A 27,993-nucleotide genomic window follows, 5' to 3' on the forward strand; every position below is an offset into this window, starting at 1 on the left:
AAAGTTTAGTTCATTTTTATTTGACTCACAAATCTAACAATTTTCATTTGCTAACTGTACAATAAAGATTCAATTAGCTTTTATGTACAATTTAAGCGCATTCTATAATTATCATTATTATCATTGTTTGCTTTTTAGGTCAATATTCACCATTCTTGATTTAAGGGGTCAGAGCATCTATGTAATTACCATGACAACACATATTAATTCACAATCAGTTGTCAATTCGATATTCAATTTCAACAAAAATTAATTTTGCTCTTAATTTAGTAACAATTTGCGATAGTCTAGTAAAATTTTGAAATCGCCCATATTCATACGAAACTGGCCAACAATTGTCATCATATTTACAAAATCATCGCATTGTATAATTCATATACGCCTATGATAAATTTACAATTTTTATAAAACTACAAGACAAGAAATCTCTCTAACCAAAACAGACCAAACGTCCAAGGTTTTAGGACAAAAATGGGATCAGAAAAACAATTACAGTGAGATAATTTGGAAGATTTTACGTGGGCAGTTTTTTTGATTACAAGAAGAAGATAGAATCGATCAATTCAAATAAAAAAATTGCCGCCTTTATAGAAACAGGTTGTCCTCTTGTTAAATAGGGTAGTTTGATTTACATATGGGTCAGGGAGCATTTCCTAGATGTGAGGAGGGCCGAAGGAATTTAAGGGAGGGACCATTTTATCAACATCCAAAGAATCTTAAAGAAACCTCAAACACTGCTACAAAAGGAGGGCTATAGTTAATCTTCATTCCAATCCAAGGCTGTGTTACTTATATTTTTTTAAAGAACTGTATAGGATTACATTTTCATTCCTTTGAAAAGTGTTGGGTAGTATTACTCTATGGTGGTCTATGGAGTTTCCTCCGGCCCTCACCCCTACCCCCCTCTTCAAAATCCTCAAATTTCATATAATAATTATCAAATGACATCTACTATAATCTTGAAGTTCTATTTTGTTTTATGATTGGCGCATTCTTACTTGGTCCTAGTCTCTTCCTCTTCAGGAGAAAATGCAACTTTTTGGTGAGAACAAATGACAAGTGGCGTTAAAGCTTTTCTAATTTACCAATTTTAACAAAAACTAGATACTTTAAAAATAAATAAAAAATATTAATTGGTTAGTGATTTTTCATTTTTTTAAGCGTTGGAATGATAAAACGTAATTTGGTATTCAAAATATAGAAATTTAACACAATATGACTATTTGAAACGACGTTTAACGATATATTAATGCTTGAATAAAGCACCTTGGAAAGTGCATTTTTAAGCAGAATATTCGAGAAATGATGGTGGAGATAATTGATGAAAACATTGAAATTCTCAGGAAAATTTTAAAAAGTTGGTTACAAGTTAGTTGAATTGGTGTAAAATGTGATCATAATGTCACGTGTTCAAGTAAGTTAAATTATATGAAGTTTACCTGTTTTCCCATATCAGACCACGTGTAATTCTCTTTAGAATAAAATTCCATGTTTGAGTTGTATCCATTTTTTTGTGTGTCCTTTCAAGCACAACCGTTAAACAAAGGAATTACATTCTGGGAATGACACGTGGTCTGTGATGTGACAACATTACGCCCAAGCTAAGGAGGTCTATATGTAAGCATTCTGATTTGCAATTTCTCGAATATTCAGCGAAAAGCCTACGATCGTTCTACAGAGGTGCCCTCTTTCAAGTGGAGACTTATTACCTTATATGGTAAATCTTCATTATGTTGCGCATTTGCATAAACTGCCAAGCCGCCCTCCAATATGGCTGCCATATCATTGAAAGTCTCTATGGAACATTACTTAAAATTTCAATTCATTAAAAATAATTTCATCGATAAATTTCACCAATTTCATCGATTATTGCATAGAAAACGTGCCAGTTTCTTCGACTGCGAAAGTGAGCTTCTCAAGCAGTTCTTCGTAGGATCGATAGACTGGAAGATCCAGGCGATTAAAACAAGTGTGAGCTCTGAAAGATAGGATAAGTGTCAGATGTTGATGATGGATCGCTGGTAATTCGCTTTTTTTGAAGTTCTAAAAAGACTTACAACCTCATCCAGTGCATGGGATTGAATTTATGGCGCAAGCCTTGCAAGCCAAGCCCTTTTTTGATATGCAACAAACCTTCACAAACTATTTTTGAAATAGTTATATAGACCCCTTGCAGCACTTTGGAATGCAGCTCAATTTGTAGGGCAAAACAATACGTTTCCAATTGTCGGGAGTTTGAAATTCTTTTGTTTTGTCCTCCAAATTGAGATGCTTTGACGTGACATGCAAGGGGACTATACCACCAACATGGCCGTAGTGTCGTAACATGCAAGGGGACTATACCACCAACATGGCCCCAGTGTCGTAACATGCAAGGGGACTATACCACCAATATGGCCGCAGTGACGTAACATGCAAGGGGACTATAACACCAACATGGCCGTGGTGTCGTAACATGCAAGGGGACTATACCACCAACATGACCGCGGTGTCGTAACATGCAAGGGGACTATACCACCAACATGGCCGCAGTGTCGTAACATGCAAGGGGACTATACCCCCAACATGGCTGCAGTGTCGTAACCTGCAAGGGGACTGTACCACCAACATGGCCACAGTGTCGTAACACGCAAGGGGACTATACCACCAACATGGCAGCAGTGTCGTAACATGCAAGGGGACTATACCACCAACATGGCCGCAGTGACGTAACATGCAAGGGGACTATACCACCAACATGGCCGCAGTGTCGTAACATGCAAGGGGACTATACCACAAACATGGCCGCAGTAACGTATTATGCAAGGGGACTTTACCACCAACATGGCCACAGTGTCGTAACATGCAAGGGTACTATACCACCAACATGGCCGCAGTGTCATAACATGCAAGCGAAGAATAACATACCTTGGTAACTTGGTGTAGTCACCCCATCTTTCGATAGAGAATTTCCTTGGTCCTGTACTACCACGTAGGGCTGCAAATCCCTCGTAAGGAATACTCGAAGTTCCAGTAACAAACTAGCACACAAAAAGAAACACTCAAAGTCAAATCTTACCAAGACGAGATGTAACCATGGAAATCGTTGACATGGTAACATCGAGAGAGTTTTCTTACTTGTAAAAGTCTAAGACGTTGTTCGTTATCGAATGAAGTTACCGATTTCCAGAACCATTTGATGACTTTATGGCTGTCATGATAACCTAGAAAATGTAAAGAATTTTGTTTCAGTTTGTTGTCAAGGTTCAATGCAAGATTAATTGCTGTAGGAGAAGGCGTTGACTGGCAACATTCTCTTACAGGCATGCATATCACGAAACATCTTTGCTTGAAAGGAATTGTTCTGGGGGACAAAACAATGGATTTTTTTTTTTTTTCTTTCTTTTTTGAATAAGAAAAGACGGCCTATTGTTTTGTCCCCCAAAACAATTTCGCCTAGGAAATTAATGCAAGAGGTTTATATTGGCAGCAATTCCTTATAAGACTGCATTTTGTTGGAGTACTTTGGACAACAGTACACCAACACTGTCTGGAAACGTCACGCCATCACCTCAATAAATTAGACTTGTTCCCGCCATGAAATGGTCGTGAAAATAGACGTGATTTGTTTTTGTGTTATGGACAATTATTTTGTTCGTTGCAGGATGCACAACGCTGTTTGCAATACATCATGCATCCAAGATTTAGCTCTGGGTATTATTTCGTGTGCGTTACAGCGAAAACATATAGTGAGATGAGCCAACCTGAACGGTATTCAGTATGTCGTCTCCAGTCTTTGATATCGATGTCTGCTGTTCCTGATATCACTAGCTCCAGCTCACGGGCGTCGAAAATATTCATAAAGTTGGGATCAATGACCTGTGAACAAAATAGAGAAAACCCACTGTGAAAAAGGGGGAAAAGGCATCAATGAATGAATAAAACATAGAAAGAAAGAAAATAGAAAGAAAAACATTGGTATCCACTAAACCATGAAAGAAATTAAAAGAATGAAATACAATGGAAAGAAAATTGAAAATATTTAAAATCGTTAAACGGGTAAAAATTTCAAAATATTATTGGAAAACAATCTTGAAAGAAAACTGTATGGCGATGGTATACCTCGTTGAATCCTCGAACGATACTCTGCATCTGTTCCGACACGCCTCGTTCCACCCGCCATTTAACCATTTCATTAACATATTCCGTCTTGTTTGCTTCTGTCACGGCGATGTCTACACCACCAGGGATAAGCTCGCGCTCCGTAACCTATACCAAACAAAATGATACTATCAGTTGCCCCCAGTAACAGCAACAACAAGAGCACGTAAAGCGGATTGGGACATCTGCAAGCAGGGTGATTCTAGTGCATTTTAGAGTAGGATATGAAAAACAAACAAACCTGTCCAAAAATTTCCTCACTGACTGTGAAGGTCAGGTCCAAGACGTCCTCAATGTTATTCTCTATGACCCATGTCATACTCTGATGGAACAATGCGTCTAATGATTCCACGTCACTCAGGTCACACGGGCTGAAATATGACCAGATTAAGAGCTCAATAAAAGTAGGTGCGCGCTATATGGCGTTGCAGGTGCGTGCTGATATTCGGGGGAGACCTTCAGATCCGATGACAAGTACGAGTACTAGTTTTAACACTGGTCCTGATTTCAACCTTTTACAATCGAAAGTTTCAATCTACGTACAGGATCACGACTACGAAATGATAGTTGAAAACTCGTCCTCGTACTCGTGGTTGCATCTGAAGGTCTCTAGTGACGTATAACTAATGGCCACTGCAAAACGTCCGCCATTGGAATAGAAATATAAAACTCATTAATTATTGTGCCATTAGTGTTATCAAGCTATTAGCAACGTTATCTTTTTATTTGGTAGCTTGCATTGAAATCCAAAATTCTAAAAGTGACACCTCAGTTTTGCAAATTTTCTCGAAGATCTTCAAGTTTCTTTTCACGGTCCCTAAGGGAAGGCTCTGCTGGCTTGTAAACAAACTTGAAATACTTCGTGTCTTGAGATCGAAATTTTGTTATGAGGAGAAAAACTTTAAGTTTATCTTACCTTCTAAGTAAAGATTTATAAAACGTTCTGGTGAAGAAGGCATCGAGGAGATGTTGATGGACGATGACCAGACCGATAATACGACCACAAAACCGAAACCTGAGAAACAAGATGGGATCAGAGCATAGATGTATCATCATAAAAACCATTAAAATGCTATTAGTATTAATGGAATACTAATGAAACAAGTTGGAACACTAATACCCCATTTACACCAAGGCTTAAACATGTTTTAAAGTGACTTAACTAAACAGGTTTGGAAAACTATCTACGAACACTGCACAATATTTGGTGAAATAATGCATGTAAACTATCCTTTGTCTTGCTCTGACAATAATTTAGAAAGTTTCATTATTTTGTAGGTTTCTAGTTTCTCAATTTTTTTCCTAATGAAAACATAGTTTAACTAAACACGTTTATGTATGAATGGGGTATAAGATTATGTTTTTGATGAGGTTAAGACTGCATAATGATGAGCATAACGATAATTAACGAGATGACTGTGGAGTATTTAGATGGCACTGATTAAATGAACTAATGAAACATGTTGGAACACTAACATCATGTTTTTGATGAGGTTAAGACTGCATAATGATGAGCATGATGATTAACGAGATAACTGTGGAGTATTTTGATGGCACTGATTAAATGAACTAATGGAACATGTTGCAACACTAACATCATGTTTTTGATGAGGTTAAGACTGCATAATGATGAGCATGATGATTAACGAGATAACTGTGGAGTATTTTGATGGCACTGATTAAATGAACTAATGAAACATGTTGGAACACTAACATCATGTTTTTGATGAGGTTAAGACTGCATAATGATGAGCATGATGATTAACGAGATAACTGTGGAGTATTTTGATGGCACTGATTAAATGAACTAATGGAACATGTTGGAACACTAACATCATGTTTTTGATGAGGTTAAGGTTACATGATGAAGAGCATAACGATGATTAACGAGATAACTGTGGAGTATCTTGATGGCACTGATTAAATGAAGATGACGATGGTGATTAAAATGGCGATGGTGAAGATGACGATATTGATTATGATGATTTATTGATGATTGTGACGGTGTATTGATGATATGGTAGTGATGATGAAGTTGATGATGCATATGAAGATGATGAAGATGACGATATTGATTATGATAAATGAATTATTGATGATGATTATGACGGTGTATTGATGATATGGTAGTGGTGATGAAGTTGATGATGCATATGAAGATGATGAAGATGACGATATTGATTATGATAAATGAATTATTGATGATGATTATGACGGTGTATTGATGATATGGTAGTGGTGATGAAGTTGATGATGCATATGAAGATGATGAAGATGACGATATTGATTATGATAAATGAATTATTGATGATGATTATGACGGTGTATTGATGATATTGGTATTGACGATGATGATGGTGGAGATAACGATAATGGTTTTCCATTTGTAACACCATCTTTCCTGATGATGGATCTAAGATCCGAAAGCTCGGAAAATAATCAATATATGTAGATGAAACTGAATATTTAATGACATCTACATGCAAAGAAACCTTAAATGTTGACGACGTTTTGGTGATGATGATGGTGTAATGATTATGGTGGTGCTTTGATAGTAATGAAATATAAATGATGAAAATAATGATAGTGTAAATGATGACGATGATCGATGATGATGCATAGATGTTCATGATGCTAATGATGGTGGTAGTTGTTGGCGATCCTACGGAATGTATAGACCTCTACCTACGTCATTTTTGTCCTATTTCAGACCATGTGATGCCACTCTTGAGAGTCGATTCTTTCATACGTAAATTGTTTTGAATTTTCACCACAAACGAACAATTCTCATTGGAATGTCACGTGGTCTGAAATGGGCAATTTGCATACGAAGGTAAAAAGGTCTAATATTACCAACTTACCATTCGTGGGAATTATCCACGTAGAGCGACACAGGACTGACTTGGACCGTGTAGGTATCATTGGCAGAATACTCAAATAACCCATAATATGGATTGAATATCTGTCTGGATATCAGGAAAAAGAACTCACGTGCCGGGCCACCATAATCCAGCCTGAAAACGCATCAAATTATCACATATCACGAAGCAGTAGAGCTGGGGAAGCCGAATTTTGCAGTGCCCTACCTACCACCCCTGTTGGTCTTTTTGCTCCCACAGCGGCCATCTTAGATTGCAAGGCATTATGGGGCGACAAGGGGGCGTCTATTACTGGGACTTGATAAATTATTTTTCTCTACTCTCCTCAAAACCGAGACTACATATTGGTGAGAAACCAAGCAAATTTACTTAGACTCTTTGTAGGCGAGTGACTAGAATGGTAAATAAGAACAATGCATTACCCTTCCTCGCCAACAAACTGAATCTCAAGTCTGTTTTTTTGTAGACTTCTGGAATTTTCCTTCATGATTTGATCGTACGCATCCTCAAGAAGTCGATCTCGACGAATAGTCATCCTGAAAGATAACAGAACTAAAATAAGTTTTGTTTCGAATAGTTTCACAATGAATCTTTCCATTTTTAACGCTACTAATGTCGTTGTTGTTGTTTAAAGTTGTTTCGATGTTGTTTTGATGTCACTGTTAGATGTTGTTGGTGTTGTTGTTGTTGATGTTGCCATTACACTGTAATTGCTATTTTGTTGTCGTTGTCGTTTTCTGTTTTCTTAATTTTTGTTGGTGGTGCTAAGGATGGTGGTAACAATGATAGTTGCCATAACACTGTAATTGCTATTTTGTTGTCGTTGTCGTTGTCGTTTTCTATTATTTTTTCATTTTTGTTGTTGTTGTTGCGGGTGGTGGTGGTGGTGGTGGTAACAGTGATAGTTTTGGTGATGTGCGTCATGCTTTTGTAAATATTGTGGAACCTTTCCAAAGGGACACCTCTATATTATGGACACCTCTATAGAGTGAAGTCATTAAACCCGTGAAATAGATATTAGACTAACACACTTTAGTAGACCCTAATTCCATACTACACGTTGATTAATAATTTATATTTCTCGGGTTAAACGCCTTCACTCTATTACGGAGACGTTTATATTACGGGCAGATATTTAGGTCCCAGCAAAATCGCCATACATTCATTATCCTTATAGGCCCCACCTCTATATTAAGGACACCTCCATACTACGGACACTTCTTACTGGCCCTTTCGATGTCTGTATTATATTATATGAAGGCGCTGAAATACTTGTCACGCAACAAAATCTAATATTGCAAGTTGGGACTGTCACAGTGATATTCTGCACGCTGATTGGCTATAAGCTACATAATTCAAGATGGCGGTCGCTTCTGCACATAAAATGTTGCGTGACAAGTTGGACGAGTGATGAAAAACGAGCAAGAAATCGCAAATTTGTTGCAGAAAGTTGATCTACGTTCTACTTTTCGCAACAAGTTTTCCCAACTTGCAACATTAGATTTTGTTGAGTGACAAGTTGGATAGATAGGATGTAAAACCAGCAACATTGTTTTCGAACTTGCACCGCAACAATGTTGCGCGACAAGTTGGACGTTTTTGTGTCTCGTATTTCAGCGCCTTAAGGGGAACATATTCAATGCTCTTACTTGATCTTATTTGGTCCTTGTCCATATCCTTTATGATACAACTGACGATGGAATGACCGGACCTTTGCTTCGAAGTCTCGTCGATAAGGAGCAGGACTGGGCGCTGCTGAAGCACTGGCACCACCACCTGACACTGAAATACAGATGGTATCAACAAAATATGACAAAACAGATGAACATAACGAAGAGTAAAATCATAGGTACGGAAGCAAGTCCGTTTTCTGAAGCCCCCCCAAAAAACGAGGACTTTCCCAGAATATATTATTTTACTTTCTATTGACCAAAAAAGCGTTAATGTAATTTTATAACTTGCCAACTGTCTCGTTTACGTTATGGCTATTACAGCTGGCTAGTATACTGCTCCTCTTTCTTCTCGTAATTTAATACAGTCAATGTAATTAACGTTGTCCACCAAAAAAAGACATTCACACATTTAGACTAAAAGAAATATCACGTGTTTCCTCGAAGGTTCTGGCATAAAACAAACGCTGAAATACCATTCTCCATCTTAAATCCTCACTAAATGGTCGGGGCATTCTGGGTTCATTTTCGATTCACGAGTTGAAGTTTACGTTTAAAGTTCAGGCTGACGCACACGAGGCAAAGAATACATAATGAAACACGTGATATATCTTTTAGTCTAAATGTGTAAATGTGTAAATGTGTAAATGTCTTTTTTCGGTGGACGTTGTTATTGACTGTATATGTATTTTTATTGCAAACATGGTACTGAATAAAAGATTGATTGATTGATTCAAACTAAGACAAGAAGCAGAATACCTTTGGCTATAGAGTCAGTAGCTGAAATACGGTTAACCATGGGAGTTCTGACAGGTGAAGTGGGAAGCGATGAGCTCGGTGAAGGTGGCTCTGCTTTCTGAGCTACTTCAGGAGGTACGAAAGATATGATATCATCTTCGAATAAACTACAACAAAACAAAGTAAAACCAATGAAAACATACGTCAATCAAGTTAGGATAAGGAGACTAGAGGAGTGAGTTAGGGTGTTGTAAACCGAGTTAATATCTTTAGGTATTGATATTGATACAGTAGAACCTCTATGTAGCCAACCTCAGGGAATTGTCAATTTGGTAGCTAAATTAAAGTTGGTCGCTAAATAGAGGTTGGTCACTTAATGAGGTTGGTCGCTAAATAGAGGATGGTCGCTGAATAGAGGTTTGCTACGTAAGAGGTGGTCGTTTAATAGAGGCCTTCATGTATTTTTTTAAACGCACAACGAACCTGAGTAGCATAACGAAATCCACGTTGTTTGACAGTCTTTCCAATGCTCTCTCGCCTTCACACTGAGCACGACGAATGTTGGCCCTGTTTCAACAAAATAAAAGTTCTCATCGTTTAAGTTCTCTCAAGAAAGATGGTGGACTAATAAGTTTGTTTAACAATAACTAGTAAAAACAAATGAATTGCACCCATTAAAAAATGTAGTTCAAGTTCGTATTTTTCGTTTTGTCATGTGCTGGATGCTCAAAATCTGACAGCAGATGGATTCTACAGAAAGGCTCTCAAGAGGAAGATTTGAGATATGATCTGAAAGGATCACTCAAAGACTGCAAATGCATACATGAGATAAACCAATATATATATTTGATAGACAGAGACGAAACGAAGTGCATGGCAGTCTAGACCGAGAATAGGCCAACAGGTTCTAACATATTCGCCATTTCCGGTGTATCATACATCATATACTGTTAGTATATGACCTACTGACGACACTAACTAGAACTGCTCATCAAATCAAAATACAAGGACACGGCACCGTTACGGTCACGGTCGTGTCATAAAAGGCCCTCAGTTTTTACGACTATCATACAACCTGTATTTATTTCTAGGTATCTAACTTACTTTAGAGCCATGTTTCGTATATAACTTTGTTGTTTTCTGGAAATGATTTCATCGATATTTGACTGGGATAAAAATCCTATCACTTGCTGATTGTAGGCTGAAAATAAAACAACAAGGTTACTCTTACAGAACTATTATTCATGTTCAATTGAACGGAAATCCCCTGCCTATTCATTGTACTCCGGGTTTTCTCCCTTCGCAAATGTACCCTGGCTATATGATTAGCCCAGAGGCTGTCTTAGGTAATCACTGAAGATAAAATTCAAAAACATGCACCTATAAACCTGCCCTAGTTCCGCCCTAGAGCTGACTAAAGACGAAATTATAGTTAATGAACTTACTGAGCGCTGTGCTGTTCACATCGGTGCTGTTGCTTCGTGAATGTCCTCTTGGCGGAGGAGGTCTGGGGGGTGGGGCTCTTGATCGTCGAGGCTGAAAAATGGAATACATTATTCGATAAATCCATTAATCCAAGCATTATATTCAATTTAGACTGCGAGCTAAGTCCCTCTATTTCCCTTGGTCACTGTCCGTCTGTCTGTCCGTGTCGATTGGCCGAGGAAGATTGGTTACGAGTCAATCGACACGGACAGACAGACGGACAGTGACCAAGGGAAATAGAGAGACTGCTCGCAGTCTATATTCAATTCGAATCATTCCGTTTCACGCTCGATAAATACGAATGGGATAATTGCAACCTGCTCAATTAAAACGGAGCAGAAAGAAACTGATATTGAAGGTGGAAGGAAGGGAAAAACGGAACACAGTTGCTGTTCGGCGATGGTGAGCGCGAGTGGGTAACCGGAGCAAAGGAACATATAGGAAGCCGTTTACGAGTTTAATACGAAACTGCGCGAGGTAGTTCTAGGAGTGACCTTATTTACACTCGCTCTGTAAGGGACTGGTACGAATCTGTGGATTTATTCCCATACAGTTTTTGTATAGGGCGTGGCTTACCTCTGTCTCAGTTCCCGCACGGTGTCTTCGTGTCGTGCCAATGATTGGTAGCCTGGGGTCTATAAATGTGGTGGTTCTGGTTGTGTGGTCTATGAAGTACAGCTACAGGAAAGAACATGCAAAAAAAAAAAAAAAATCTTTAATCAATTCTTTTTTTATAAATATATATAACTATAAAAAGGAACCAAAACCCTTAAAGATAAAGATAACAAAGTGAACTACACAAATATGACAACAGAAAAAAAACTTGTCAAAACTCTTGGCAAACCTTATAGACCTCTTGCACTCTGAATAAATAATTTTCCTCAAACCCAGAAATAAATCATTATAATCATTCCTAAGAGACGAACGTTAGAATCCCGAGGGAATCCCTAGGGTAAAATAATTTCCTACTATCCTCAGACCCCAAGAAATCACTTAAATACGTAATCCTAAGATATGATAATTTGAATCGCTTACCCGTCCATTCTGATCCACCTTCTTGTCCCAACCAGGAGATAGTTCTTGCTGAGGATCAGCAAACTGATTAAGAAAGCGAACCAGCTCTACTTGGTGACGATACCTGAAGACAATAAGATTGAAACTAGTAAACAGAACCCAACGGCCTATTAAAAAACAATCAATAGGCATTAGCTACAAAAAGCTGTTACAGTAGACTTAATGTCAATATGACACAAAGGTGACTGGAGTACTCCTTGTGTGACCCAGATCTACAAGACTTACTAAGTGTGCCACAGGGCTCTATTTTGGGTCCCCTACCTTAACCATTATACTAAAGTAAAACTCTAGCCACTAGGTTATTTGATTTTAAATTGATTCAGACTTTCCAAAGTCGATTCAGTTACTTTCAAAACTTGTAAAATAAATAAAATAATAAATAATTTGTGAAATACCAATAGAATGCATTACGTACTTTTCAAACTGCGTGGGATCTGCTCTAATTTTAGATATTATAAGTTTTAACATTTGACTTTGGAAGTAATATTGTCCCGCCACCTGGAAGATAAATTATCATTAAATAAATAATATCAAATAACAAAATATCATTTATTATCGATAATCAATAATATGATCAATTTTCATTCATTGGAAATATCATCAAGAAACATCGTTTGAGCGGTGGAATAAATTTCCCTGCAAAGCCAAGAGGGTGACTCGCATCCATTTAAAAAATACTCGCAGATACGTTTCTTTTCCTTAAAGATACCTTGATAAGCAACGATTATATTTGGTATGAATAAAGGGGCGTGTTTTAAGGCATGTTTTCCTCCAAAATCTCACAATAATTCAGATTTGAACGACGATTCTTAATATTTATGAATATTTAACCGCAATAGAGGTTTTCAAGTGGCTGCCTGTGGTTAGATGGCAGAACAATAAAATCCCTCTGCTCCCAGGAATCGAGTTCTTTCTTGTGTAAAACGATGTATTGTTCCTGCCATCTAACATGGCTGCCGTCACGTCATGGTGCAAAGCCTTTATCGAAGCCAAGGCAGACAACTGAAAGCTGGGCACGGTTGTACGAAGCCTGGGTAGCGCTATCCGACGGATAAATCCTTATCCAGTGGATAACTCGATGCTGTTATCCAATACATTTATCCACTGGATAAGATTTATCCATCGGATAGCACTATCCAGGCTTCGTACAACCGGGATTATTGTGACCCAGATATACGGAGTTATCACCATGGTAACCAATAATTAGCGAGCTTAATGTTGGTCAGACGGCTTCTCCGACCAAAGATACAAATAAATTCCTTACCCCGCTGTTTTTGATATAATCAACGAAGTCAGATCGAGTGATAAACTTCACGGCAGGAGATTCGAGCAACGCGGCCGAGCGGGCACTGGACGACATCTCAGACCTCGAATGTGAGGACGACGCACCAGCTTGAGATGACCGTGAGCTGGAAGATGTATGAGATGAGCTTGGTGTCGAAGGTGTATAGGTACTACTGGACGAAGAAGGGGTGGAGACGGTGGGAGTAGAAACAGGAGATGCTGCAGCAGTAGCTGAGGGGGGTGGTGGTTGTGGAAGAGACTCTGATTGGACGGGTGTACTTGGAGTTGACCTAGAGCTGGTCGCTGGTCGAGATCCCGTGTCTGAGTTTGACGCATTTGATCCTGATGCTGTACTCTCATTACTTCGAATTGATTCTGGTAAAGGAAGTCGAGTATTGTGGCGGTTACGCCCTCGTAGCGTGCGTCGAAAGCTTTCGTACCTTTGAAGAAGAAAACATGGATTTCAATTACCCTATTTCACTATGACGTCACTGCTTGTTTATGTGGGAGATAGAATCGCCAAATCCAATAGAAAATTCAACAAAATTTGCTCCTAGCGAAACAGTTTAATCTAAAATGGCCTGGTTTTCATATATAATATGTGTTAATATGTACTAAAAAATATTCTAAGCGTTTGCTGGCTATTCTACTTCTCTTCGTGGATTGATACGGATTTTAGAACAATTTTCGGTGAATTTGCGTTGATTTGACCCTGTCCGACGACCATGATCCTTTGCGTTTAAACAATAGATTGTTTTGATGTGACGTCATAGTGAATAGGGCAATTTACTAATATTCATGAAAATTGATTTTTGTGATGTTGCGTGACAATTCACGCCAAGAGTAATATGCTGTGACGAATAATTGAAACCAGTTAGTCACAAACAACTTTGGATCAAAACAGAAACGAAAAACAGCAAAAACGGCAATCACTCCTTGAGAAAAATTATAAAAAAGTCTCATACACCGATTCTGGCCATCTGGTCAGATGACTATTTTGGTAAACTACGTCACATAAAAAAAGCCGACATAACACGACAAACGAATATGACAGTTTGAGTATTTAATATTAATATATGGGCTTCCTGTGGTTAAGTGGGACGTCACGCAAACAGCACGTTATGGACCGGCTTATGAATCAACCAAAATTTTTATGAGAACTTAATGGAGGATCGTCACTTACCTTCGATCTAAGCTTTGCCAGTGTGTGTTGATATCATTCATGTTCGTCTCATTTTGTGGAGCTTCTGTGAAACGAAAAAAGAACCAAAAATGAAAAATAAATAAATGGATAATGACAGTAGAATATCGATATATTCCGCAAAAAGCATAACATTGATGACTAAAACATTATTCTTCCATTTAACCTGAGCAGGAGTGAGGTAGTTTCCTCAGAATCTTCAGCCATTTGACATTTACCATGAGACGACTGAGTCAGTGAATGTTACCGATCCGACAAGAAGTGGAGTCAAAAATCACAATTCAAACGATTCGCTTTGACAATTTTTTTTTTAGCCATTCGACTTTCACCATGAAATAACTGAGTCGATAAATGTTTAACGATGCGACAAGAAGTGGAGTCAAAAATTCAAACGGTTCTATTTGACAACGAATTCCGGTTGATCGAGCCGAAGTAACCAATCCCAACTTCACCAAAAAAACACGATGCATTAATGTTTAATAACAAAAACCTTGAATTTGCATGAATTTACATTCTGGTTTAGTCGCCTTGAGGCATCGAGTTTAAAAGAGGATTCGAATACAATCTGCTCCCTTTAGCACAAGCACGCGTATCTGAGATTATCATAGTTCAACGGCAGAAATGGGGAAAGTGGGGGGTAACGAGGTTATTAATCAAGATATTAATGAAGATAATAGGTCAATATGTCCTTGATTAATTAAGAACTCCTAATTAGTTTCATAGTTTGTATCAAAGTAATTACCTAGTTAGCCATCATAAAATATAACAATGATTGATTTCATTACAAAATAATTGGTACTTCAAGGAAGTATTATCAGTTTTGTAGTCGATAAAACCCGACAAGTGGTGAGAACAGATTGTTTGAAGAGTTCAGAGATTGCTATCAGAAGGAGAACAACGGCATGATTGATAAGAAAGACCAATAATGATAGTCACTAGCTTATGCAGGGGCTGGGGGGGAAAATCAGAGACCACCTGACAGCTGAATATCCCATCTATCAATAGCTGCTTATACACTGTATTCTATTCGTTAAGACCAATAATGTTCCACAAAAACTTCAGCTAAATTCCAATTCGATTTGTGAGTAAGCCGTGCCCGGACTTAGATCAGTCCCCAGTCTGTTTCAGGGATCGAAGAAATTAAACGCTCTTTTAGGAGAATTGTTTGTGTGCGACGTTTCGAAAAAAACGTTGACTTATTGTGACCGCGACAGTGATTTGTAATATTAAAATGATAGATGAGGCGTAAGCCGTGTGGGATGGGCTCGGAAGTCATATTAGAACATGCGTAATAGGTAAATTATGAGCCTTGCATGAAACGACTGAAGAAGAGGGCCAATGGGCCTTTCACAACTTCAAGTCGCGTAAAAAATGAACCAGCTCAACTAGAAACCGTAGACAGCTACATGGGTATACACTGAGGCTCGTAATTTACTTATTACGCATGTTCTTATGTAATATTAAAAGTTATGAGACAGCAGAACAACAACAAAAATTATGTTCTGTAGACGACAGAAGGAAAAGAACACGGGGCTTCTAATTATCTTACTTCTTTGTCAGCAAAGTAATAACATCTGTACTGTAATGACACGCTACATGCGTATATACGCTATATGCGTTCTGGTGTTTCGTTAGGCTAAAGGAACGCTCGAATGGATGGGTGGATGGATGGATGGATGGATGGATGGATGGATGGATGGATGGATGGATGGATGGATGGATGGATGGATGGATGGATGGATGGATGGATGGATGGATGGTTGATAAATGAATGAATGAATGAATTAATTAATGATAAATTAATGAATAAGAATGAAGGGATCGAGGGTTGAATGAATGAAGTTCACAGTTTTCTGTACTACTCTTCTCTACCTTCGATTTCTTTGCTTTAGAATCTTTTTCAGAATTTACCTCAGGGATCACAGAGTTTATTGTCAAACAGCGAACAACATTTTAACTTTTATCATACAAACTGTTTTGACATCTACTCCAGGATTTTCAATCAAATTCCACAGTATATTTCATTGCGCATTCCAATTATACGCGCGAGTTGACTTGAATACACACCTCTAGTTGGTCTTGTCCAGGTAGTCGTTCGATGAGCGTGGTCGATATAATAGACCCGGCCATGTGAATCCACTCCTCTTTCCCAATCTACACACACAACAACAACACGATAAGGATTCCATATCCAACAGCAAGCAAAACACTTGATTAATTTCTAACTAAAGCATGTAATATAGACCCTTTGCATGTGACGTCAAAGCAGCTGGATCTGAGGGGAAAAAACAAAAGAATTCCAATCTCCTGAGAATTGGAACCTATTGTTTCGTCCCCTAGATTGAGATGCATTCCAAAGTGCTGCAAGGGGTATATAGACCCCTTGCACTGAGTCCCGAGAGGAATTGTTCTAGGGGACAAAACAATGAATTTTTTTTACATTAGAAAAGACGATCTATTGTTTTGTCACTTAGAACAATTCCTCTAGGAAATGAATGGACCAAAGGACCGACCTAATAGACGTTTCGCAAGTAATACTATGGCTAAGAAAGCATCTTACTTGAAGGTAATGGTTCGTTTTCACTTGACCGCCGACCTCGTCGCTCGTTGTCTTGAATCTGTAAATGCACGGGTTGAGCTTCTGCTCTTTCATGTTCTCTGTCACGCTCGCCTTGATGTCTCCGTGACGACCGGCGTCGAGACGCGGAGTGCGTTACAGCGGCGTCATGTCGAGGTGGACGTCCTCGCTCTGGCATGGCACTACTGCTACTACTGGCATCTTCCGCTGGCGGCCGCCTTAAACGTAGGTCATTCACTTGGTTGGGTCTCTGAGGCGGCTGCGCACTGCGAACGTACGTTCGTAACATTTTTACTATATTTTCACGATTTAAATCCCCTGTACCCGGTTTCGGTATCGCACGGGTACTACTACTGCTCTCATTGCTGCTAGAAGCAGCAGCTGCGCGATTTAAATCCCCTGTACCCGGTTTCGGTATCGCACCGGTACTACTACTGCTCTCATTGCTGCTAGAAGCACCAGCTGCAGTTGCTCGCTGGACTGACGCAGACGGTAGACTTGAAGTGCTAGTCCTTCTTGTTGCTGCTGCGGATTCCCCTCCTCTCCCCTGCTGTTCCACCGGTGTCATTTCAGACCAGTTGCCGGCCGTTTCTGTTGGGGAGGGAATAGGAGTGACACTCACGGTAGCTTCTTTTCTGGGCGACGCGATGGTTCCTGAAGCGACCAGCGTAGTACCAGTAGAGGTTGTATCTGAACCGCTGATAGGAACAGCAACAACCGTCTCCACTTCACTTGCTGCCGGGGAAACCAAGTTCCTGCTCTCTGATTCAAGAGTCGGGGAAGGCAAGGACGTTACCGAGACAGAAGTAGAGGGCACGGCACTAGCAACTACTACTGCATGTGATGTCTGAGCACGTGACCTCGGAGATGACGTAGGGGATTCGGAGGTAGTTACTGGTACGGCAACTACAACAGAATCGCTCAAAGACGTACGCAGCCTTGGTCTTCTTGAGGCAGTACTTCTTGTACCGCTAGTCGAGGTGGTTTCAGAGGTCTTGACGGGTCTTGCAATGGCTGAGGAAGCAGGTGAGACAGCTCTTTCTTGAGAAAATGCTATCATTGCGGAAATCCCAGCGCGAACTGCTTGCGAGTCACGTGGCTGATCAGTGGAAGCCCTGGGTTCTGTTTCTGTTCTTTGCCTGCGAGTTCGCTCAGGTCTCTCTGGTCGATGACTTAAGCGCGTGCCACGAGAATCACTCAAAGATCTTGAAAGGTTTTTAGAACGGCGAGCTGGCCGCTTTGGAGTACTCAGATCTTCCTCTATCGAAGGACGTCCATCAGATCTCGTTGATGACCTCGAATCGTCGGCTCTTGCCAGACCTGAGTTGAGTACGTTACTCGGGCTCATTCTCGAATCCACTAACATCTGCGCAGTGGAGGAGGTTTGAATGGATGTAACGTCCATGCAATCTGGCTCGGATTCTTCCATCGGAAACGTAACAGACGATAAATCGATTCCATTATTTGGAGTATATGGCCTTGAAGATCGAGAAGAGGAAGGAGAATCTCGACCTTCTGTGCGTGTTGAGATCCGTACTTGGTTTGCTTGAGGAGGTGTTCCAGCACTTTCTCCTTCATTCACTTCATCGTTTGCAATAATTTCATCTACGGCATCAACTAACGGCAGCTGTGTCCGGAGTGCCCAATCATTTGGTTCTAGTACCTGATTGGTCGTATTAGATGACGTCACCGATGTTTCGGACGAATCATCTTCTACTTCACGAGCAGGTGACGCAGCGCGATGATCTTCTTCTTGCACATCTTGTTCAGCATTTTCAAGGTCTTCATGGAGTTGTGTATCAGCAAAACTTGGTCCCTGAACATAACCTTCCCGTGGAGGGGACGCCTCGGGACTTGATATCCTTCTATCAGGCACCGGTGAAGCAGATTCAGTTTCTTGTTCAGCTGAAGGCAAGCCAATGGCGCTTGGTTTCGTCCTCAGAAGGTCCGGATTCGTATCTGTCTCCAAAGCAGAGGAATCTGGGGAAGTGCCCGCTTGTTCGTACGTCCAGCTATCAACTGATATGACACTGGGCGCAATGGAAGCCAACTCCTCGTCTGGTGTGGATCGTTCAGATTCCATTTCATCATCACCATCATTCGGGTTCACATACAGAAACCTGTATTCATTATCTACCTGCTCGTCCTCGTCCACTTCGTCACTGTCGTCATTTCGAGGCGAGAAAGTCGCTTCTTCATCAAGGGCTTGTTCGCTTTCTTCTAAAATCCTTAACGGTGAGTCTTCTGTCAACTCGATGCTTGCGGCACTAGATCTCATCGCGGGAGTCACTTGCAGAAGATTCGTCTCTTGGTTCTCATCGCCATCTTCAGCAGCAACACTCTCTTCATCAGCTTCGTTGTGTATCTCCTCATTGTTCTCCTCCGAGTCTACTGTCTCCATCGGTGATTCTGGTGACTGAGGGCGTTCTGAACGCACAGCTGAAGAAACTGCGGACGCTTCTGTAGGAGAAGAAGGCCGTTCTTCAAGAGGCGTTGGTGAAGACCCTTCAAGACGATCTTGACTGCTTGCTTCTTGATCAGAATCGAGATTATCAGTGCTATCGGATGTCAAACGAGTTCTTTCTTCTGTATTTTCATTTATTTCATGAGGTTCGTGATCATGCTCTTCTTCCTCAAAAGTACCATTAGAAATATTTTCCACAGAATCAAACGATTTATTGTTTTGATTCCCAATCACGGTAGCCAACGTGGCCTGCCGTCTGGGACTCGGAATTTCAAGATCGAGAGGCACGAATTCTTCCGAATAGAACTCGGAAAATGGTCGGCACTGGTTTCGCCTTCTGTTCGGCCTGGAATCGTCTTCGCCAGGCGGATGAGCATTGAATGGAGAGACAGGAGACGAGGCTTCAATGTGGCTACTCGAATTGGGCGTTGCCGAGAGATCAAGTTGAGCTGCCTGAGTGAGGTCTGGTGCCGATGAACGTAAGGTAGGATTTGACGTCATCATATTAGCACGTGACGAAGAGGGAGTTACGTTGAGGTTGCTTGGTCGACTGTTTTGTTGGCTGGAGACCGGACCATCTGTAAGAAATCCAATATGCACATTTAAGTACTTATTGCCTGAGCGCACGCAGCAAGGTTAGTACAAAATGACCAAGAGCCAAATATTCTTCCGTCCGACCCGACCCGACCGATTTTATCATATGACCCCACTTTGGTTGTAAAAAAATGTCGACAAATTCTGCCAAAACTGATAGATGCTGAAGGAAAATTAGCAGCTATTCTAATATCCTTAGGGGAGGGGTGTGTGGAGCTTTGCCAAATTATCCAAAGCAAACACCAGGGCTTAAAATAACAGCCAGTCACCGAACAATGTCAAATCTTCGCCTTACCAGTCACTTTGATAAGTAATTTTGAGCCAAGAACAAAGTATCATCATCATCATCATCCTTTATGTCTGTGTGGCACAGTTTCAAAGTTTCCATAGCAATAAACTAGTTACTCTGATGCACTTTACTCTTCGCCCATGGTTTCTTTTTCTTTTCGGTTTTCTTTTTCTTTTTTTTTATTCTTTACTCCAATCCAATTACATTTGTTTTTGGATTTTCCTATTTCTATACTTATTCTTGTAACGATCATCAAATAACAGTACCAAATGACCAATTTGCTACCTAACTTGATTAGAATTGCTATTTTAGGTAGCAAGTGGTTCCTCACATTTTTTATTATAATTCTCAAAATTGTAACAATTTATTTATCTGCAAATCAGAGGGCACGAATAAAGTTATATTCTTTTCTATTCTATAAATAATATGTGATGGGGTGCTAGCCTCATGCACATTGCCAGAGCCCTGTTAGCCAGCATTACCGATTACCACCTCCCACAAAGAGGACGTAGGGATGGACTTAAGGAGGTCAGAAACGAGGCATGACAAAGCTAAAACTAATTTGGCTGGTCATCATGGCCCACTACTGACCAGTCATTACTTTAAGCCCTGAAACACAAGCAGTGAGCAAATGAAATACAGGGATTGATTGCAGGACTTTTATTAAGTAAGATGCTTACCTTGATTATTAGTCAAAGTACTAACAGGTTTGATAGTTGAGATAGATAATCTTATCCTGCCTTGTATTCTATCTGATGGGGTTCTCTTGCAAAGTGGCTTGTTCACCACAAATTCAGTTCTACAAAGAAAACGAAAGAACTAAGTTGTAATATAGGTATTTAAAATTACAGCTCATCTCCAGCGTAATATAGTTTATGCCAGTCATTTGTCATAATTATCTATTGTAACTCCTTCTATAGATTGTAAAGCTGGTATCGTTCTTGGCATTGTGATGTCAGCTGTGATGTATAAATTATATTACACTGGAGATGAGCTGTAATTTTAAATTTCAAAAAGTTGTTGAAGGAAGGCACTGATATCCTGTGAAAAATAGATAGCCACAGTTTCATTGATCTAATACACTGTATACAATGTAACTCCATGTGGAATCTTACAGTGCAATGTGCAAAAGTATGACCACATTAAATGCATGAATTTGCATACTTGTATGCACAGACTTTTTCCTGCTAAAAAAGCATTTACACACTTATAAATGTGTCTGTTTGACATACAGAAGTATGCAAATACAGTAAATGTGGTCATACTTTTGCAGGTTGCTAGATATAAGTTTTGAAATAATCGAGAAGATCATAAACTTGACAGAGAATCCTGGCAGGGTTTTCATTAAGTAATAGAAGATTATGGTAGTTTAAGCCTGAGAATTTTTCTAGCTTAACGGACCATTCCCAACTTCCAACCCTTAATAAGAACCCTGGAGACCATCAGATTGGGGCTTAGCTGGTAATGGTTGTGTTGTATTGGGAAGAGAGGCATTTTAGATATAAAAGAATTTTTCTTTAGTCATTTTGACTTACCCATCTTCACTGTCAAAGACATCATGGATTGGCACAGACAGTTTACCCAAAAAACGACTGAAAGCAGGACGAGTACCAGAAAACTTGTTCCTAACTTCCACTTCAAGAACATCATCAGCACCACCAACAAAAACGAATTCCTAAAAATATCACAAAAAAAAAGAAGTCATATTTTTGAACATAGAGACAATGGAAGTTGTAGTTGTTCAAACATTCAGTAAAAAACCATGTTGTCTGTTTATACCTTTATACATGTAGTTCATGGTCAAGACCCAATAGAACCGTTTTGAATTCCAAATTACCGCTGTGTTTCTTGATTACAGACTCATTTGCACAGGGTTAGCCTCGAGTTTGTGCAGAATATTCACGTGTTCCAGTCAAGGTCCGTCGAGTTTCAAAATGTTTGTATTGTTAAAGTTGCGCATTCTTTACTTTACTGTTGGTATTTGTGAATATTTAAACACTGATACGAGGCTAACCCTGTGCAAATGAGTCTGTAATCAAGGAACACAGCAGTAATGTGGAATTCGAAACTGGTCTATTACAAAATAATAATATTAATATAGCACGGTAAAATAACCATCACATAGTAATTATATCATCAGCAATACTTCATGTTTACTAAATAATAAAATCATTGTTTTCAAATTCAAATTTCAAAATCCTTATCAATACCCTGACAGTAATTTCTGGGCTGATCAAAGTCAGAGCATGTTTTTTTTTAGCATGTTGGGTTTTGCAGAGGGAGGAAGACTGAAGAACCTGAAGACACCCCCACACATCACAGCAAAGACCTTACAAATTTTGCTTACATGTGATGTTGAGTGAAGGAATTGAACCTGAGACCCCAGAGATGAGAGGTGAGTGCACTACCACTACACCACCCTTGATTTACATAACTGTGATAAAATACTAACCATTATCACACAAGTATCACCAGCCCTTTGTTTTTTGCCTTGCTTTTAGCTGCATTGATTTAGTTTTTTTTCAATCATTATCCTCTACTGTATGCCTGGGCCGGGTTGTTCAAAGCTGGATTAGCGCTAATCCAGGATTAACTCTATAGGTCTTATTAAGAGTTAACCCAGGATTAGCACTAATCGGGCTTTGAACAACTGGGCCCTGTGTGGCATGTAGGGCCGAAGATTTTTGTGTTTTTTTATTACTTAGTAAAATTCCCAAATAGTAAAGCTTCGTTCTTGTCAAAGGGTCAGTCCAGGTAAAGCAGCTACTACAACCCCCCCCCCCCCTCCCCCACCTTGTGTTTTAACATTGATAGACACATACATCAATGTCAGTAAAAATGACAGACTCAAGATGATGCCAATACTTACTTCATTTTGCCAGTTAGGGTTAATAGTATGGGACTGTGAAGAAGTCTTGGCTATCTGACCATGGTGATGCTTCCAGGATCTGAAATGTCTCCTTGAGGGGATGACTGACAGCTTAACATAGGGACTTGGTTTGCCGAATATATTCTTCTTCAGACCAAATGCAGCGAGACCTAAAAAGTCAACCATTTTCCAGTGATCAGTTCAGGGTTTGAGATCACAAGGGAAAGAGAAAAGATGTTGGTATCATTGTCTGGCCAGAACTGGGACTTGCCTGTCAAATCTTTGCCTTGCTGGTCATTTTGACCACTAAAGTTTAGCCAGAAATTAGGTATGACTAAGCTAAAACTAATTTGGGCTGTGATCATGAGCGGCGACTGATTGGCCATTATTTTAAGCCCTGGGTATAGAAATTTTTTAACAGTATAGCAATAAAAGTATGGTACCTGAGACAGAAACTTCATGGAGAGTATCCTGAGCAATTTGTGCTTGACGACGTCCCCCAGAACCATGAATCTAAACACAACAATCAATTGATTACACTTTTATACGTCATCTTGCTTTATATTTAACAAAGATCATAATATATTCATAATATACAATGCTAGGGATAAGCTTTAAAAAGAATTTCATGTTTGGTTTCATTTACTAATATTATAATATAATAATATAATAGATTATTATTTGTACTGCCCAATTTAACATGTTAATATGATCAACTGCGCATTACATATAGGTACACTATACTATCTATACTATCTGTACTTACCTCTGCATATGGACTGTGGATGTATAGAGTAGGACTTATTGCCCTTACAGAACCAGTACTGGCAAATATATACTTAAATATGCATCTATTTTCAACTGAAAATAAAAAGAGGTCAAGTCATTTTATCTTATGTATTTCACTCCCTCGATAAAACCACTAAATTCCAATTTTATGATTTAGCCATGGCAGAGATTTTTCAATCAGGGTCCTGGGACTGCTTGTAACTGCTCAAATTTTAGCCCTGAGCAAGCATTGTGTTGATAATCAATATTTAAGAAGCCCTTGACAAACAAGTCAAGTGAATCCTGGGATGTATCAAAATTAGGAAAAATGCATTTTATTTTCTAGCTTCATTTCGTTTTATTATAGTGTAAGGATAGTACATGCATGCTGATTGGTCAAAAATTGTGCTTTAATAGTGAACAGAGGGGGTTCTGACACCATCAGTGCAAGCAAAGTACTGCTTGATCCTGCAACCATCTTTCTTTTTGTGTAAATAAATTCAATACCAAAATAAAATAAGCAAATCATATAATAAAATGAAAAAACAGCTTTTTCCGTGCTCTGTTCATTAATAAAACACTTAGAAAGTGCTGTAAGCATTCAAGAAGTGTGAGAAGCACTCACCTACAGCTCGTGCTTCTCCTTCTTACTGAACAGAGCACCATAAAAGCTGTTTATTTTTAAATAAAAATGCACAATTTCTAATATAATGTAATCTCTTACCATTATTAAGATCAATACTTCTTGAAATGACCCATTTGATTGCACCTCTTCTGGCTCCTGTAACGCCTCTCTGCTTGCAGTCAAGATAATTACTCAAGGAAGTTGCACTATCTGAATAACAGAAAAGAAAATAAGAAAAATATAAACTGTATAAAACTACTGCAGTATGTGACAGGTTATATTTTTTTGCATGAGAGAGAAACTTATTGTAATGTGCATGAATTGTATTGCATTGAACATGGCCTTTACAAGAGTACTTCATACCATACCCCATACAACCATATACCATAACCCATTATTGTACATGAATTGTATTGTATTGAACATGGCCTTTACAAGAGTACTTCATACCATACCCCATTATTCCACAAACTGTTGAGCTACCTAATTTATTATCATGGGTTGGAGACATTAAATTACTTTTGACATAACAGCTGGCTTGCTCTGCTTTACAAGAGTACTGTACTTCATACCATACCCCATTATTCCACAAACTGTTGAGCTACCTAATTTACTATCATGGGTTGTAGACATTAAATTACTTTTGATATAACAGCTGGCATGCTCTGCTTATATGCCACCTCCCACAAATGTGACCCGGGTTCGAGTCTTGCTGATCTCGATGTCGTATGTGAGTAGAGTTGTTTGTTGGGTGTCTCTTATGCTTCAAAGGTTATTTCTCTAGGTTCTCTAGCTTTTCCTCCCTCCACAAAAATCAACTTCTAAATTTTAATTTGATCTATCTATCTTATCAGTTGGGTTGCAAAACTATAAGGCATTACGCCGTCCACCCAGGAGTGTTAAATGCTTTAAATACAGCATTGGTTTAACTATAGCCACTGGACCAATCGGCCATTTGCATCATCATGGCTAACTAACAGATAAAAACCTGAAAACAACCTCTGAGCTGATCAAAGTCGGGTTATGGCTAACTCATAGATCAAACCCTGAAAACAACCTCTGAGCTGATCAAATTAAGTCAGGGTATAGCTAACTTGCAGATCATCATTTAGCATGTTACGTTTTTCAAGTTTGACTCTATTGTCTTCTTTCTTGACCCATTATAGTTATAATCTATAAATATATAGGCACAGCATGAATGTGTCTAAATATATTTAATGCCAAGTTCAAAGTTGTCAAACAATCAAAAAAAGGGATTAGTTTATTGCTTATTTAGCATGTATTAAGAACTTTTTTCAAATTGTAAATAATCTTATTAATTCTTGACACGCTTTTAAATAGCAATTTCAAAAGATGACAAGAATTATTTGTTTGATTCAATAAACTACATTTAAAATTCACACAAAAGTTTATTAACAAAGACAATTTTGTTTTTTCATTTATTTAACATGGTTTTTCTTTAATTTCTTTCACACAAAAAAATTAATCATGATTATATTAATTAAGAAAGATCTATTATCAATTGATTAAATACATGAGAGGGATAGAGTAGTTAATTAATTTTTTTCAATACTTAATTTTTTGAATCACTAACGTAAATTAAAGATGACGAGAGCAATATTTTCCAATGTATATGAATTGACATGATAACAACATAGTAATAAGCAAAGTGGTTTCAAGGATGTTTTAAAAGTGAGTATTGATCATGAGAGCGTTAAGTGACGTAATGAATGAATTTCTTCACTGGCTTCATATTTTGATTAATGCTTGGCGTAAGACGTACTCTGTAGTTTTCAATATTGAAATTATGAAACAAGAGGCTTTGATATCTTAAATTAAGTAAATAATTCTAAGGCTGACAGCCAGTAAAATGCAAATCTTATCACTCTAGCAGGTAGTAAACAATAGCCACTAAATCAAAACGTCTTTACAATAGCTTTTTAAATAAAATGTCGAATTCTTCGTTCGAAGAAAAGATATATAGCAACCTCTCAGATTTTTAATAAAATATAGAAAATTTTTAAGCCCCTAAGTAAAGATTTAAAAGCGACAACTTGTTTTTTAGTGATTTCAAAGGAGACACCTTTGATAGTTTGATGCTATTGTTTCAACCACTGTCTTAATTATGTTATTTTGGTGAATTATTTACCTCCAGACAGCCTTTGTTAATATTTCATTTTCAAGGTCGAAATAGAAAATCTTCACGGTTCTGTTTTGGCTGGAGATTTAGATTCTCATTGGAGGAGAAATGATTGCGGTTCTTGAAAATACAAAATATATACTCAGGATCATAAGATTGGAAGCCAACTAAGTACTGCCTTATCCAATGGAATCTAAAGTTATACTTTGATCGACAGTTAAATCTATTTAAGTGCTGATCTTTTTTCTTCTGCGATTTCTGGATTGAGCTCAAATTAGAGATTATTTTTCAACATTCCTTCAAAACCTTACATTCCTGTCAACCACAACTTTATCGAGAGTGGCTAGGTTAAAAAAAGAATGTCGCTTTAGGAGATCGAATTCAATTTGGGCTGTTTTGGTCCAAGGAGGCCAGCTTGATCACTGATGCCTCGATAAAAACTATTAAACTTTTTCTTATTGTTTGAAAAGATTTATCTTATTGCTCAAACGATTCACTGTTTCACGATTTAGACAGATAATAATTAATACTAAAGAGATTTGAATCAAACTATAAGTTAACGGGGTCCAAATAGGCATCAACGAGTATTTTGTCGAACACGTTGGTCAAAATAATGCAGGTAGGACTGAATACTAGCTAGATACAGATCCAAAGGACACCTATAAACACACTTCACTTTGGGTATAACATACTAAATTGTCAAACATAAATAAAACACAACATTATAATAAAATGTTTTGAATACAGAAGTCGACAGTCAGTATTTTAATACTCTACGGGTCGACCAAAGGGTCGATGGTCCCTTCTTGTCAACTTCAAACTTACCTAAGTCAAAGAGACCAATCCAGTCATTGGCGCTACAATTTTCATGAATGTCCCAATAGACCGTTAAGCTGTCTCCAACAGTCACTCTAGTTTTACTAAGCTTTAACATTGAGAATCCAGCGCTACAGAGGTCCTGACCAACATGTACACTCGCTTCACTCTGCGCTCGACGAAGATTACTTGTTCCACTGAATTCACTCAGAGATCTGTAACTTAGAAGTTCTACGTCTCTCGTAGGCATCGCAGAGAAAGAAAAACACCTATTGTGCGTGTTTTAAGGCCAATCATGCCGATAAAGCTGAAGCAAAAGTGAAATTCATACACATGTATTGTTAATAGTTTGTGTGGCTGACAGCATTCGTTCGCCAAG

At 38.7% G+C, this 27,993-nt stretch overlaps 1 protein-coding gene across 1 annotated transcript; it reads right to left on the minus strand.

The window, feature by feature from the left end:
• Positions 1–27,987, minus strand: LOC116302956 (uncharacterized). Its single transcript, XM_031712385.2, has 28 exons — positions 27,624–27,987; positions 24,758–24,868; positions 24,032–24,126; positions 23,709–23,778; positions 23,266–23,435; positions 21,932–22,071; positions 21,077–21,195; positions 17,032–20,091; positions 16,539–16,625; positions 14,454–14,517; positions 13,251–13,710; positions 12,402–12,484; positions 11,948–12,050; positions 11,489–11,590; positions 10,873–10,963; positions 10,532–10,628; positions 9,911–9,994; positions 9,449–9,594; positions 8,669–8,801; positions 7,442–7,555; positions 7,002–7,154; positions 5,057–5,155; positions 4,382–4,511; positions 4,102–4,248; positions 3,744–3,858; positions 3,118–3,203; positions 2,908–3,020; positions 1–1,978 (listed from the first exon to the last, which is right to left on the minus strand). Exons 1-28 carry the CDS (start codon positions 27,862–27,864, stop codon positions 1,867–1,869), a joined length of 6,525 nt encoding a protein of 2,174 aa, XP_031568245.1. The 5' UTR covers positions 27,865–27,987; the 3' UTR covers positions 1–1,866.
• Between the last annotated feature and the right edge of the window lie 6 nt (positions 27,988–27,993).

This window comes from Actinia tenebrosa, unplaced genomic scaffold (assembly GCF_029948245.1).
Source record: "Actinia tenebrosa isolate PJP-AT-01 unplaced genomic scaffold, QUT_ActTen_1.0 PGA_scaffold11__36_contigs__length_13525064, whole genome shotgun sequence".
Taxonomy (NCBI): Eukaryota; Metazoa; Cnidaria; class Anthozoa; order Actiniaria; family Actiniidae; genus Actinia; species Actinia tenebrosa.